At 39.3% G+C, this 16,188-nt stretch overlaps 1 protein-coding gene across 1 annotated transcript in view; it reads right to left on the bottom strand.

Moving 5' to 3' along the window:
- The window catches only part of NFXL1 (nuclear transcription factor, X-box binding like 1), a 67,813-nt gene that overhangs the window by 23,712 nt on the left and 27,913 nt on the right, over window positions 1–16,188 (bottom strand). The window contains exons 15-17 of the mRNA XM_067468786.1: window positions 15,614–15,635; window positions 7,381–7,521; window positions 1,114–1,280 (exon numbers count right to left, since the gene is read on the bottom strand). Coding sequence (XP_067324887.1) covers window positions 1,114–1,280; window positions 7,381–7,521; window positions 15,614–15,635 — 330 coding nt within the window. The remainder of the gene's footprint in view (window positions 1–1,113; window positions 1,281–7,380; window positions 7,522–15,613; window positions 15,636–16,188) is intronic.

Raw genomic sequence — 16,188 nt, 5'->3', positions numbered from 1 at the left:
TTTGTATATTAATTTTGGTAAACACTAAAATGAATCCCTGGGTTGTCTTATCCAGGTCTATGTGAGTACGGTACTATACCCTCTATCAAAAAAGAAATCATCGCCCTCCCTGAGCAGAGGAGTAAAAGACAAGGGCTCGGTCCATTACAAGAGAACCTTACAAAGCACAGATCAAAAAAGCACCCTCAGTTTTCTCTGCCTTGGTACTGCTTTTGGTTTTTTTAATGCCTGAGCAGGAAAACGGTGGCAGGGACCAAAGGAATCCAGCCCTCTGAGGTGGTATTGCTGTTTTCCTCCACCGAAGAATGACCCCCAGTTTATTCACAGGTGATATCAAAATCCATAATTTTGTCCCTCAAACCTACCCTCAACTTATATATCAGGTCAACGTATATGTGATCATATACGGTATGATGAATCCAGAAGAGAAGAGTAAAAAATATCACACACAAAAAACAACAGCACAAGAAACCCTTGGAGCAACCTTTACATTCATTTTTTGAATCTTACTTGTGCAACACATTACATATACCAAATAGAAGCAACATGGTAACGGCAATGAGCAAAATTGTGGTAAATGATATGCCCCACTACTTACTTTGATCTGGAACAAATACTGTTCTTAATCTTTTGATCTGCCAATTGATTAGACTCTCACTGTTTAACACATCCCAAGACAAATTCTGAAAAAGTTCTGCTATCATATAGAATCATAGAATAATACAGTTGGAAGAGACCCCATGGGGCATCTAGTCCAACCCCCTGCCATGCAAGAAAAGCACAATCAAAGTCTTATATGATATCCTTATAACCCCCCTCATACCTGCCTCTGATTGCAGAGGGCTTACATGTGGTAAAGCTTTGAAGTAAATTCCTTTTACAGATCTAAGTGTATTTTACAGCTATAGGTCACTATTGAAACATGATACTGTTGTTATTAACCTGAGACCCACTATGTGGCAAACACAGTTCCTTCCAATTAAATGTTTCTACTTGCAAAGGATTCCTGTATCTGTTTTGAATAAAAAAGGAAATCTGTCTTAATACAGCTTAATACATATATACCACAAGTGATATCTGAAATGTCCAAAGTTGAAACCAATGATAACATACATGCATTCAATATAAAGACTTGATAGTTTGCAGTGACACTTCATCCGAATCATCTGGGCACACGATGGGCATTCTCCAGGATGGCAAGGCAAAGGGCAAGAGTGAGGGCATCCAGGTGGCCGTGGCTTGGAACATTCTTCTTCACACTGAGAACACTCTGGACCTGCCTGGTCAAAAAAATTAAAATAATTGAATTATTTGCTTTTTAGACAGTCATTTCTTTTTTAAATTCTATGGGTTTTTTCTATAAAACAAAACCTCTTAACTGGAACTTTTTTCTTTCTAAATGACATGTTCCAAAATATTAGCTTGAATTCCGTGTTCATGCATGTCTCTCTATATCAGTGGTTCTCAACCTGGGATCACCAGATGTTTTTGGCCTACAACTCCCAGAAATCCCAGCCAGTTTACTGTGCAAACAATGTCATAGAATATCAACTTTGGGGTGAGAATTATGTGGTCCTCTAGAAACTACTAGACTGGAATCCTCATTAATGGCTATATTGGCTAAGTCTGCTGGGACTTGCAATCTAAAGACATCTAGAAGGCAGCCATGATTCCTAATGCTGATCTGCCTGGTCTGTTCATTAATATATTATTATTATTATTATTATTATTATTATTATTATTATTATTTACTATATTTCTATCCTGCTCTATCTCAATCCCAGGGGGGCTCAGAGCGGCTTACAATTTGGCAAATTCAATGCCACATTATACATAAAAGAAAAAAGCAAATACATGACATAGTTTGCTAAAAATCAATAAACATAAATACGAATAAAAACCATTAAAACATATTAAGCATATTAAAATGCATATTGAACATTGCACCAGTTCTTTTGGCTGCTTCATTTGTATCTGTATCATAATGAAATATTATGCTACAATTCTATCACTCGTCAAACGCCTGCTCATACATGAAGTTTTAACCTTTTTCTTAAATACTAGGAGGGATAAGGCTCATCTGATCTCACTGGGGAGGGAGTTCCACAGCCAAGAGCCACCACCGAGAAGGCTGTTGGGTGAGTGTGTCTTTATTAATGAAAAACCCTCCTCATAAATGTACAGCAGAGCAATTTATCAGCAGCAGTGTGATCCAGTACGAGTATCCAAATTGATAAAGAGAACAAAAATACACAGACCAATGTTATCTTCCATAGGAGGCTTTCCTTTAAAGCAAAATAATATGATTGCAGAATAGTCAGAATAGTTTATTGATTAGCCCTTAGGCCATATCACAATAAGAAACAGAACAACAAGGCCTGACAAGACCTGATCACACTCCACGTAGAAAGTTAAAATAAGACACTTCTAATAAAACAGTAAATATGATTGCACTATTTACAAGAACAAGGTTTCCATGACACAAATAAAGTTCAACCTTCACACTGGAGTTTCATGCACGAAGCTTTCTCACAGAGTAAGACTTACCTCACACAGAGGCTTCTCTCACAGACTAAGGCCTACCTTACACTGTGAGGCCTTCTCACAGGCTGAGTCCTTTCTCCCACTGAGGCAATCTTACACAGAGGCCTACTAAGCTACAGGCCACACCTGCCTACACGGAACTGCAGCTTTTGCTGTGTCACCGCATCCATTCAAGCCTTTCAGTGCTTCACTCTCATTTTTGTAATTAAAAATACCTAGTTAATTTTTAATATCCCTGTCCTTTGTTCCCATCAGTCACACCTGTGAAGGAGGTGGGGCCAAGCAGATCTTAACACTCAAACTGGTTCATAAAGGGAGATACGTTCGGACAGGTAAATTGGGCCTGAACCATTTAGGGTTTTATAGGCTAGAGCCAGTACTTTGAATTGTGCTCAGTAGCAGACTAGCAACTAGTGGAGCTGGTGTAACAAGGGGAGTTATATGCTCCCTGTATGTCGCTCCAGTGAGCAATCTGGCTGCCGCCCGTTGGACTATTTGAAGCTTCCGAACACCAACATTCACCAAAAAGAAAAACCCCAAAAACCTAAATGGTTCTAGAAAAAAGCTATGCACAACTGACTTCACTCATCTAAGGAAGGCAGATTACAAACAGAGAATGTTAGGACTTAGCTTCTTTCCATCAGTTTCAGTAATGCAAAATTTAATCAGTGTTCTATTTGAAAACTAATTTTAACACATACTTTGATGAAGTTTTCAAAGTACACAAAATAAGGAAATAAACAGTATACAATGTGGTTATCTAATATGTACACAGAGCAGCGCCAGTAAATGTAGTTTGTAAGCAGCCAACGGAGCTCTCTCAAACTACTGTGGTGATTCTTGTTAGTAAGAATCATAAAAATGAATATCCGGCTGAAATAAAGTTTATGATAAAAACTATTACAGAACATTAACCGTCAGAAGGAAAAGAAAATGGGAAAACTTGGACACCTCTGGTTACAGTGGCCGGTTGTAAGAAAGAACACCCTACGTGCTGGCAATTGGGACAGGGGTACACCTGTTTGGAAGAAAGAGTAAAGTCGCAAAATTTTGTTGCAGGTCCAGCTTGTTTTTTCAATTCATTAATCAAACTAGTTTGCACCAAATTCCAAAAGGATAATGAAAACAGAAGCTGACATAAGGTGGAGAATGAGGGAGGAAATGTTAATGTCATCAAATGCCAAATCTCAGAAAGGTTAACACGAACCAAACCATTATGCAATTTTGAGTATGGCATTTGAACAAAAAGCAAGCACTTCCTTATTGCTTTTTATCTGCAAAGTCCTGGGCAAATATTAATTTAAAGTCACAAAGGTGCCAGTGCTCAAAATATATTGGATGAGAGAAGCTCAAACAGAAAATAACCATGCTAAAACATCTTCTTTTTAAAGCTTCTGCCAAACGTACACAGTGCCATAAAGCATTATTGATAGCAAAATATATGTTCTTCGTCAATAAGAACCTCTAATTTTTGTACCTGTACTATGTTTTGAACAAATAATGTTTTAGGACAACAGCATGTTCTAGAAATGGCTAAAAAGGTGTATCTTAGAATAACTAAGCAATCACACAGCCACCACACTAGACAATCTTAAAAGGTTAAATATCTTTATTTGTATCTACTGTAACCAGGTTTCAAATTACTTCAGCTTGGTAATTTACTTAACAGATTCTAGTCTGCGTTAGTATGCTCTCCAGGAAACAAGTGCCATTTCCTCAAGTGTTTTAAATTAAAAGAAATCTCATTAGGGAATGACAGATATTTGGAGACACATATACATAAACCAACTGAAGCCGCAGCTGGCTTTCATTCACAAGACAGGCTTGCCAAAGTTCTGTTCAGCTCCTCTACTCCTAACCTTTAAATGTACAAAATTCTTTTAAAAATATATGTTTCAACATAGAAGCTGTTAGCTGTTAATTTTTTATTTTAAAATGTTAACTTTTCTGAAAATGAGATGTGAAGTAGATACTTTACGACCTCTCCACAGGACTGCAGGTTTATGTGTCTGTCCCGTTCCCCCATCTCACGAGCTTTATATGTACCTTCCAGAGAGCTAATGTTTGAATTATAAGCTGTGTATGAAGCCAATCTTGGATGAAAACCCAAGTATAAATTTACCTACTAAGCAAGCAAATCAACATGACTCAGGGGCTGGGAGAAGAGACACATACTAGCGAGGTGAACATCAGATAGTAAGGTGGATGATGGCCAAGCACAAAATCCTGTTGTTACATTGTTAGGATAACTACATGAAAGTAGGCAAGGACAAGGGATGGGGGAGGCATGAGTGCAGTGGTAGCGAAGGGAAAAAAATAGGGTGCTTGAAACTTTTACATTTTGCTTGTCTTCTTCTGCTATCAATGTGCGATTGTAGAAAAAGTAGAACTGCTAGTAGACAGTGCCAACAGAATTCCAACTGAACAGTTGAGTACACTACTCCAGTAGTAAGTAATACCTGGTGAATATGCAGTTGCGCCCCAAAATATGAGTTATGACACCACTGTGGTGGATAAAATGGAACAAAAATATCACAGATCCAAATTGACTTTACTGCATGTTATCACATAATAATTACACTCCCCCCCCCACCCCATTGGGGGGAGGGAAGGATGTGTGTGACTATAATGTGATGGCAACTATTACACGGTAAATAACGCCCCATTTTGGAGGGCACAGCTGCGCAAGCACGTGATGCTTCATCCACCCACGTGGATTCAACTCCAAAGGGAACATTTCCTCCAACCCCCCACCCCTCGGTATTCCATCTTTTTCTTTTGAAACTATATGCAGGGGTCCTCAAACTAAGGCCAGAGGGCCAGATACGGCCCTCCAAGGTCATTTACCTGGCCTTCGCTCAGGGTCAACCTAAGTCTAAAATGACTTGAAAGCACACAACAACAACAATCCTATCTCATTAGTCAAAAGCAGGCCCACACTTCCCATTGAAATACTAATAAGTTTATATTTGTTAAAATTGTTCTTCATTTTTATTATTATATTGCTTTTAAGTGTTTTTTTCCACTACAAATAAGGTATGTGCAGGATGCATAGGAATTCACTCATGTTTTTTTCAAATTATATAATCTGGCCCTCCAACAGTTTGAGGGACTGTGACCTGGCCTTCTGTTAAAATGTTTGAGGACCCCTGCTATAGGGCTTGACTTGTTTGGGAGCTGAGGGAAGCCCTATAGCTGCATTTTTTCACCTCGCAATAGTCGCACCCCTTTTCTTTTTTTCAAAAACAGGGAGGTGACTATTATATGATGAAATACAGTATATTCCCCATTTCTTCCAAAATGTGACCCAAAGCATGTAACAACATAGACGCAAACAAACTACATTTTTAAAAGGCTAAGAAACATTTAAAATATTTGTTGTACCACAGTAAAAAGTGATCTAAAAAGAGAAAGTAAAACAGAGAATAGTGGTTCAAGAAGGAATTGTTAAGCAGGGTAAATTAAAATAGCTTCCTTTGCCTTAAATTAATGGCAACTCTAAGGTAAATTTTACTGTAGTCAATATGGTGGTGGTGTGAACAGCATCCAATATTATTTGCATCTTAATTGTTGCTGTTGTACGGCTTTGAGTCATTTCTAATTTATAGCAGCCCTATCATGAACTTTTCTGAGGAAGGAGATCTGCCCTTGCCTTTCTCTAAGGCTGAGAGTGTGATTTGCTCAAGATCATCTAGTGGGCTTTCATAACTGAACAGAGGGATTTGAACTCTAATTTCTAAGATAATGTGAGTTCACTTTTGCTTGAATATCAAGCAAAAAGTGGGTGCTGGAAACAATATCATATGAAAGCTTACTGGCACAGCATGGGGATCACAACCAGACACAGTGAAGACATCTGCCCTTGCGCTCTGCTACTCTGCTGCTGAGTATGCATGCCCAGTGTGGAACACATCTCACCACACTAAAACAGTGGATGTGGCTCTTAATGAGACATGTCGCATTATCACAGGGTGTCTGCGCCCTACACCACTAGAGAAATTACACTGCTTAGCCGGTATTGCACCACCTGACATCCGCCGGGAAGTAGCAGCCAATAGTGAAAGGACCAAGGCGAGACATCTCCAGCTCATCCCTTGTTTGGGCATCAGCCAGCATGTCAACAACTTAAATCAAGAAATCGTTTTCTAAGATCTACAGACACTCGCTGAAACACCTCAGCAAGCGAGAGTCCAAAAGTGGCAGGCTCAAACACAGAGCCTCAATCAATGGCTGATACCCAATGAGAGACTCCCCCCTGGGCACACAGAGGACTGGGCGACTTGGAAGGCACTGAACAGACTGAGCTCTGGCACTACGAGATGCAGAGCCAACCTTCAGAAATGGGGCTACAAAGTGGAATCCACAACATGCGAGTGTGGAGAAGAGCAAACTACAGACCACTTGCTGCAATGCAACCTGAGCCCTGCTACATGCACAATGGAGGACCTTCTTGCGGCAACTCCAGAAGCACTCCAAGTGGCCAGATACTGGTCAAAGAACATTTAATCAACTACCAAGCTTGCAAACTCTGTCTTTTGTATGTTTGTTTGTTTGTTCTATCAAAAATGTAATACAACTGTTCGGTTGCCTGACACGATAAATAAAACTAGAGTTATCCATTGGTACTACAACATATATTCAACACAAATAATTTTTTAAGAACATCCAACAAGAGAATAAACTATTCTAGGCAATTACATATTTTTTCTGAGTAAAATTTAAAGTTATAATTATCTCCACATAAAGCTGAAGAATTGCATGTTAAATCGTTTAACTTAAAACTCTTTACACTCTGTTACAAACATGGAAAGTTTTGCAAAAAAAGGTTACATTTACCTTTTGGACATCATTGTTACTATCTGTTTCAGTAACTTTATGGCATTCTTTCGTGCAAGTGTGGTTCTGACAATCAAGCAATCTTCCACAATTTCTTTTACAAGAGTAGGGTCCCACAGTATGGCATGGCAGTGGACTGACCTGAAAGATTGAAGAAGTTGCTTTGAGAATGGTTTCCAATATATAAATAGCTTCCGCAAAGCAAGAATTTAAAACATTACATTGACCCTTATATACTTGGACACAATCTCTTCATGGGAGAAAGGTTGGATATAACTTCAATAAACAAACAAATAAGAGCTATGCCGCTATTTTGTTTAAAAGCTAACATTCCTTGCCTCCTCCCCTTGCTTTAATAAGCACCTGACCATAATGACAAATAATCCAGAAAGAAACATTATCTTTCTATCCATTAGAAACACTTCAGTGAACTCAACATTTAACGAATGGTAATAGCAACTGGTCTCCACAAACATTTTCTAAAATGGGAGAGACTGCTAAAGATGTAAGGTGTCAGAGTCTATGATCATATATACTTTATACAGTTTATGGTCTGATAACATTGTTAACATCGTGCAATTGGTAAACTCTGCAATTTCGGATGAAAGAGAAGATGGTATCAACATCTTTAACACTTTATTTGGACAAGAAAGATCTCCTGGACACATCTGATGCAACGTATAATCTACTACCTCTGTAAATATTTTAATATGTTTTAACTGTTTTAAATATATATTTTAATCAGACTGATTTTTAATGTTTTTTAAACTTTCGTATCACATGCCGTTTTATATTTTCTATTAAAATCCCATAGGATCTCATATTAGGAGAAAAGCAGGATGTAAATCACTACATTTATAAATACATAAATGTAATTTTTGCTGTAACAGTCCAAGAAAACATGAACATTTCTACAAGCATGATTTCACTAAGCATGTTTTGCATAACTTGCAGATCAATGTACATCAAAAGAGATTTAACTACTCCCAGACTATTGGGTGAATGAGAGCAAAGGCATTATTAAACATACTGCCCCAAGTATGTGTAAAAGGTTTTGTGAACATCCTACGGCTCCTCCACGATGACATGATGGCAACTGTCTTGGACAGGAATAGCTCCCAAAGTGACCCATTTAAGCTGGAATCAGATGTCAAACAGGGATGTATTATTGCCTCAACCTTATTTTCCATCTTTGTTGCAATGACATTTCATTTTGTTAATGGGAAACTTCCCACTGGAATGGAAATCATCTATTGAACACATGGCAAGCTATTTAACCTCAACAGACTGAAAGTCAAAACCTAGGTCACAACAACATATTTTATAGAACTCCAATATGCCGATGATAACGTAGTTTGTGTGCATTCAGAAGACGACCTACAAGCCACTCTAAATACCTTTACAGAAGCATAAGAGAAGCTTGGTCTCTCATTGAACATCGAGAAAACCAAAGTGCTCTTACAGCAGTCACCAGTCAATCCCTCTGCAATGCCAGAAATACAGCTTAATGGTGTAACATTAGAAAATGTTGACCATTTCTGCTACCTCGCCACAAAAGTCAATATTGACACTGAAATACAACACCGCCTGAGCTCTGCAAATGCAGCATTTTTCCGAATGAAGTAAAGTGGGGATTGGGACATCCATAGGGATACCAAGGTGCTTGTTTACAAAGCTACTGTCCTCTCAATACTGTTATTCGGCTGCAAAACATAGACTGTCTATAGACGTCACATTCAACTCCTGGAATTATTCCATCAGCATTGCCTCTGAAAAATCCTGCAAATCTCTTGGGATGACAAGCGGAAAAATGTCAGCGTGCTGGAAGAAGCAAAGACCGTCAGGGTTGAAGCGATGCTTCTCTGCTATCAACTCAGCTGGACTGGCCGCGTTATCCAAATGCCTGATCACAGTCTCCCAAAGCAGTTACTCTACTCCAAACTCAAGAACGGGAAGCGAAATGTTGGTGGCCAGGAAAAGAGATTTCAAGATGGGCTTAAAGCCAACCTCAAAAACTGTGCCATAGATACCAAGAACTAGGAAGCCCTGCCCCTTGAATTCTCTAACTGGAGGTCAGCTGTGACCAGAAGTGCTGCAGAATTCAAAGAGGCACAAATGGAGGGCGAAAGGGAGCTGCAAAGAGTCAGCGATATTTAATCACTGTAAGGTTTTTTAGATATTTGCATGTCTTCAAATGTAAGATCTGGGGGAGCATGATGAGTTTAAGTGAGCTCTGAGCTCTCCCAGGGCATTATCTCACAACCCTTGCTTCAGGGATTTTTATGCCATTTTAAATCCTAGGTGAAGCAAGAGGGGAGTGGGTAACCAAATTGAAGCCCCTTTCCATTCAATCCTCCTGGCCCAAGGGGGTTGAGAAGTTTCGTATGGGAGATGGTATAGTAGCCCTGATCCATGTTAAATACCATTGTTTTTTAACCATAAGTTCATTTTCAGAGTCAGGGTCCTAGTACTCAATGGGCACTCACCCGTTTCTAGTAGCAGGACTGCATTTGGTAAACAAGAAGACACATTATAAACCTTGTTTGCATCATGTTTAAGTTTATAGTCAAATTTTCACACTATATTGTTGTGTCAAAGAGAAGTTTAGAGGCTGTTCTGGCACTGAAGATTTTTAGTGCGGAGGGGACATATTGTCATCCTTTGGTGTAATAAAATCTTATTATAGCTACTCGACAGGCTTTTGCCTTTTGCATCACTATTTCAAAGTGCTCTCTACAGGATAAGGTGTGATGGAAAGAAAGGCCCAAATACCTGTTCTAGGGAGAATTTATCAGTAGCCTATTTATATTTTGTAAATTTACATTCAAAAACAAGAACTTTTGATTTGCTAAAGTTTATATTTAGGTCATTTATTTCACAATATTCTATAAATGTCCTAAGTTGGTGTAGGAGCCCTGATCTAGACCTAGAAGAATAGCTGTATCATCTGCATACAGCAGGATGAGGACCAATCTAGATACCTTGTGCATCAATCATGGCTTCCTCAAGATCATTGAGAAATAGATTGAACAGAGTAGGGGCTAGGATGAAGCCCTGCCTTACCCCTATAGTGAATCTATTATATTGTGAAAATATTGTGACAAAGCATGACTCATTAGAAAAGGCAATCGCGTTTAGTAAAATTGAAAGTACTATTAAAAACACATTGTAAATGGGATGACTCAATCAAGGAAGTCATGACCTAACTCTGAAACAGTTGATAAACAGGATTCTTGTATGATAATCAGATTTCAAAGATAACTTGATAGCAAAGTAACAATCAATGATCCATTATCAAATGGATACAAAGCCCTAATCTAACAAATTTTTCAGATTACAACTCCCAACAACCCTGGAAAAACATAGGCAAGAATCTGAAACAATGGGAATCTAAAACATTAGAGAGTCCATCTTCACAATGAGAGAAAAATATGCAATTTAATATATAACATGAAAATTAATAAGTAACTGAACATCACTACTTGAAAACAAAACACAGAAATTCAAACATAAACTAACCCAAAGAAAAGCAAGCCAATGTGGGAGTAACAAAGGGAGTAACACGTTAAAGCAATAAAGTATAAAATGTGAAGCAGAAGATTGAATAAATATAAAGAAGGATGAGAAAATAGAGGAGCACAAAGAAGTTTACTGTCATCATAAAGACAAGAACATTGTTAAAAAATCTTGGTAACAAACAGAGGGAAGCAAGAATTTTAAAAATACTGAACATACAGTGCTTGATATTAATAACAATTTAGCTATCGTCTATAAATCCCAAAAGTACAAAGAGGTATTTTAAATCTAATGTCTTTTTTTCTGGAAAAAAAAACCTAGTAAATTCAGACTGGAATAGCTGACGAATATCTGTCAACCATAGCTACATATTTAATGGCACACCATTTCAAAAATCTTATATGAGGATTCTAGCTAAAGTCTGAAATTAAGATGAAAGACTACACTCTGTGTCAAGAAATGTAAACTACATTGAGCAAGCAAGGAATTTGAGATTATTATCCGGCTACAAAATATACAGCTCATTTTCTTCCTTAGAACATAAATGGTTTTAAAGGGAGGTGGGATTTAAATTGAGGCTTTTAGAAAATATGTTTTCAATCTTCAAGCCACCAGAAGCTGACATGCACATTAACCTACAGTTCTGAAAATGTAATTTTTTGTCACCTAACCAAAGTCAAATGTAAATCAATATTCCAGTGGAAGACCCTTTCACCGGTAGCATTTGGTCATTTCATTACTGGCTTGTAAGAAGATTATTAAAAATGATATGTATTCTTTGTTTTTTTTATAAATCTGAAAACGAATGCTCAGTAAACCAAAATCCTCAAATTAAACTTGGAGGAGTAAACCTTCTATATGTCCCTATTGTTTTTATTTTTCAAAATTAAAGAGCCTTCCTGCATCTCTTGGTGAGCAAAGGGAGCTTGTCCACTTCATTTGGGGGGCTCACTGGCTGTCTTTATGTGCAACAGTGGTCTTTTTCTTCAAAAAGGAAGTGATCAATATCAATTCCAATTTTAGAACAGGCTAAAGCTTTCCCATTAGGCTTGTCCAATTCAGCTGGAGGGCAATCCGTTTCTATTAACCGAATTTCGTTGGGTACCAGATCCGTTTTCAGCAGCCTCATGAAAATTGGTGAATGGAAACATCTGTTTTCGGGAAGATCTGGTCCATTGGCAGCAATGGGGAACTTATCAGGCTCTCCTTTCTGTTCCTGGGACCCTTTCCTTTTTTTTTCCTTTCAAGGGAGCCTGGGTTTGAGGAATGAGGTTAAGGAAGCATGCATCGTGTGCTCCTGAAAAGAAGGAAAGCCAAACCCGCCAGCCATGTGGGCCATTTCGAGCAAAAAAAAAACATTGCAGCTGAGCCCTTGCTGAACCCTCATCCAGAGAAGCCGAACAAGCCAAAGAAGCCAAAGGAAAACGGCTACAATGGATCAGTGCACAAGTCTATTTCCCATGCAATAAAATTGACTCCACGGTCCCAGATGATGTATCTCCCTTTCTTAAATAAACTGGAAATGGCCAGTATCAGACAACTATTTGCAGGATTACATTTTGCCACCTTTGTCCTGAATGGTTCAATTAATGTACCTAAAATGTTGCATATACTCATGTATAAATCCAAAGAGATTCCAAAAACTTGACTCTAACGATCTTGGTTAACTTACAAACAGGTCTATGACCCATATGACTGCAGATTAGCCTCGTGCAGCACTTGGCCACCATAGGCCTGATCCTCATCTACATTTACATCTACGTCTACATTTACCTAAGTGGCAAGTATAGATGGCATCCCATACAATAAATTAACAAAGCCACACTGCATTCTTGGGATTATTAACAGTAGGCCTGGAAGAAAACAATCGCCTGAACTGGTGTTAGATTAAGTTGGCTAATGAATTCCAGTGAGATATCATCAACAGAAATTGTATATATGAATCTGAATAGTCTACCTAACTTAATGGAAGTGTTACTATCATTTTTTTTTATGCCACAATATTTGGAAGCAAATCAAACACTCTTACAGAAAATTCCACTTATTATTATTACCACAAATCAGGCTAACAAGAAGCAAACAGAAACAAAATAATAATAATAATAATAATACATAAGAGATCCAAAATACAAAATAGACCAGTGGGAATAGTGCCACAGAAGGTAAATTGGCAGTTTAAAAATCAGGGATGGGAAGAATATGGGGGAATGGAGAGAAGTAGGAAATGGGCCTCGGGGGCACTGTTCTGCAGTGGCTCCGGTCATTTCTGGAGGGCCGCACCCAGAAGGTGTTATTGGGGGACACCTGTTCAACGCCACAGCCTTTGACTTGTGGGGTTCCACAGGGCTCTATACTGTCCCCCATGCTGTTTAATATCTACAGGAAGCCGCTGGGTGAGATCATCCGGAGTTTCGGGGTGCGGTGTCATCTGTACGCAGATGATGTCCAACTCTGTCACTCCTTCCCACCTGCTACTAAGGAGGCTGTCGAGGTCCTGAACCGGTGCCTGGCCGCTGTAATGGTCTGGATGAGGGCGAACAAATTGAAATTGAATCCAGACAAGACAGAGGTACTCCTGGTCAGTTGCAAGGCCGAACAGGGTATAGGGTTACAGCCTGTGCTGGATGGGGTCGCACTCCCCTTGAAGGCGCAGGTTCGCAGCTTCGGTGTGATCCTGGATTCATCGTTGAGCCTGGATCCCCAGGTTTCAGCGGTGACCAGGGGAGCATTTGCACAGCTCAGGCTCGTGCGCCAGCTGCGCCCGTACCTCGGGAAGTCTGACTTGGCCACGGTGGTACACGCTCTGGTCACATCCCGCCTTGACTACTGCAACGCTCTCTACGTGGGGCTGACCTTGAAGACGGCCCGGAAGCTACAGCTAGTCCAGCGCGCGGCAGCCATGTTACTAACAGGAGCAGGACGCAGGGAGCATACAACGCCCTTGTTGTTCCAGCTCCACTGGCTGCCGATCTGCTACCGGGCCCAATTCAAGGTGCTGGTGTTGGCCTACAAAGCCCTAAACGGTTCCGGCCCAAAATACCTGTCTGACCGCATCTCGGCCTATGAGCCCACGAGGACTTTGAGATCGTCTGGGGAGGCCCTTCTCTCGATCCCGCCTGCCTCACAGGCACGCCTGGCGGGGACGAGGGATAGGGCCTTCTCGGTGGTGGCCCCCCGGCTGTGGAGCACCCTCCCTGTAGACATCAGACAGGCGCCCTCCCTTATGACATTCCGCAAGAGCCTAAAGACGTGGTTGTTTGAGAAGGCGTTTGACTAAGTGCTACAACAATTGGCAATGATGATTGGAACGGAACATGGATAACGAGATTGGATTGTGATTCTATGATGAGACGTCGCGAATGATTTAGTGTAATTGTATTATTGATAGTGATGTTGTTATTGTTGTTTGTGATATTGCCTATATTGTAATCTGTTTTTATATGTTGTACACCGCCGTGAATCGCCCTAGGGCTGAGAACGGCGGTCTACAAGTGCAGTAAATAAATAATAAATAAAATAAATAAATAGGAATGGATTAGGGTTAGATCTTGATCAGGAATATTCCTGTTAGGAGGAAGGATATGCTGCAATATTTTATTACATGTATCATGTGTTTCTTATTATTCTGTGTAGCTGGGGCTTAATTCATAAATTATATTCAGATTAGCATAGTGGGCTGTTGGTATCCACTGGCATTCGGTTCCAAGATACTCCGAGAATATCAAAATCTGTGGTTGCTCAAATTCCATTAAATACAATGGTGTAGTAAAATGGTTTCCTTTTTATAAAACGGCCAAATCAAGATCTGTTGTTTAGATTTTTAAAAAAATATTTTCAAGTCATGAATGGCTGAATCCATGGATACAGGACTGTATGTACACGCTTTTAAGTTTCAGTGGCTGTTAGAAATTTCTTGCTTTAATGTGCTTACTGGGCACAGAGATGTAATTTCCTGTGTTCAAAAACAATAAAGCCACCCTGATCTTTAATATTTTGCAACCCCACCACATTATCATTAATGGATTAAAGACAAAGAACATGCTTGCTTTCATTTATATTACAGAGTTTTAAAACTAACTTCACCCAATTTGCTCCCCCCTCCCCTTGATTACAATAGGCTTCACATTGCAGTGTTCTGCGGAAAGTCAAAAATAACTAACACATCACAATGGGAAATCTCACAGTCTACATCATTATATGTGCCTAAACTACAGTTAATATCCTCTTTCAAAACTTAATATGCAGATGTTCTTAAGAACAGCTACAAAATGCATCAAGGCAGAAATATAAACTGCAGATGAAGAGATTATTTAAACATTTCCAAACAATTTGGAAAAGCTATAAAGCAGTAACGCTCTATAAAATAAAAGCTTAACTTCAATCGTCCGAGCAAACGCTAACAAGGAAAGCATTTTACCAGCATTCCACATTGCTTGAAACACAATGTCAAAAGTTTAATATTTCATCAAGATGAATTCAGAGTTCACTCTTATAAACTTTTTGAAATAATTTTTCAATCTTCTCCTGATGGAAATGCCAGCAGACCTCAAATGAAAAACAGCTTGTGGTTTTCGGCTGAAAAGGGGAATGGTTGCAGTTGCAAATTAACCTCGCCTCAAACCAGCTAAATGTGAAAGATTCACTTTTAAACCTCTTATCAAAACCAAATTATGCATGCTTCAGATTTATACCACAGGATGACACTATCATGACTCACCTCATGTTTCCCAAGGCATTGCCTGTAAATATATGCAAGAATGAAAAAGGTCAAATAATTTGAATTTTACTTCTTGAATAAATCAGTCACAAGAAATTCAACAGTCAATCATGTATTGCACGTGAGATAGAATATGCTCTAAGACTGCCAACTTTGAATGGTTTAAAGTCAGTTGATCCATCAAATTCTTAGTTTATTAAACTGGCATGGCTGTGAGAGAACTACTGTATATAACCATGTACAGGTTGACTTCAGGTGTAAGTCGAAGGCAAGTTTGGGGGCCAAAATTATGGATTTTGATATGATCAATGGATAAATTGAGGTCATTCTATGGAGAGGAGAATGCACCAATGCCAGTTGCCATCTTCTCATTCAGAAGGCCATAGGCACTTCAAAGGGCCTGACGTAGAGAGTGGAACAATGGTTCTCAGCCTGTTGGTCCCCATGTTTTTGGCCTACAACTCCCAGAAATCCCAACCAGTTTAGCAGTTGTTGGGATTTCTGAGAGTTGAAGGCCAAATCATCTGTGGACCCACAGGTTGGAAACCACTGGAATAGAGGGAGCCAGTATTTCT

This window comes from Anolis sagrei, chromosome 5 (assembly GCF_037176765.1).
Source record: "Anolis sagrei isolate rAnoSag1 chromosome 5, rAnoSag1.mat, whole genome shotgun sequence".
Classification (NCBI taxonomy): domain Eukaryota; kingdom Metazoa; phylum Chordata; class Lepidosauria; order Squamata; family Dactyloidae; genus Anolis; species Anolis sagrei.
This window is presented reverse-complemented; position numbering and strand designations above follow the sequence as displayed.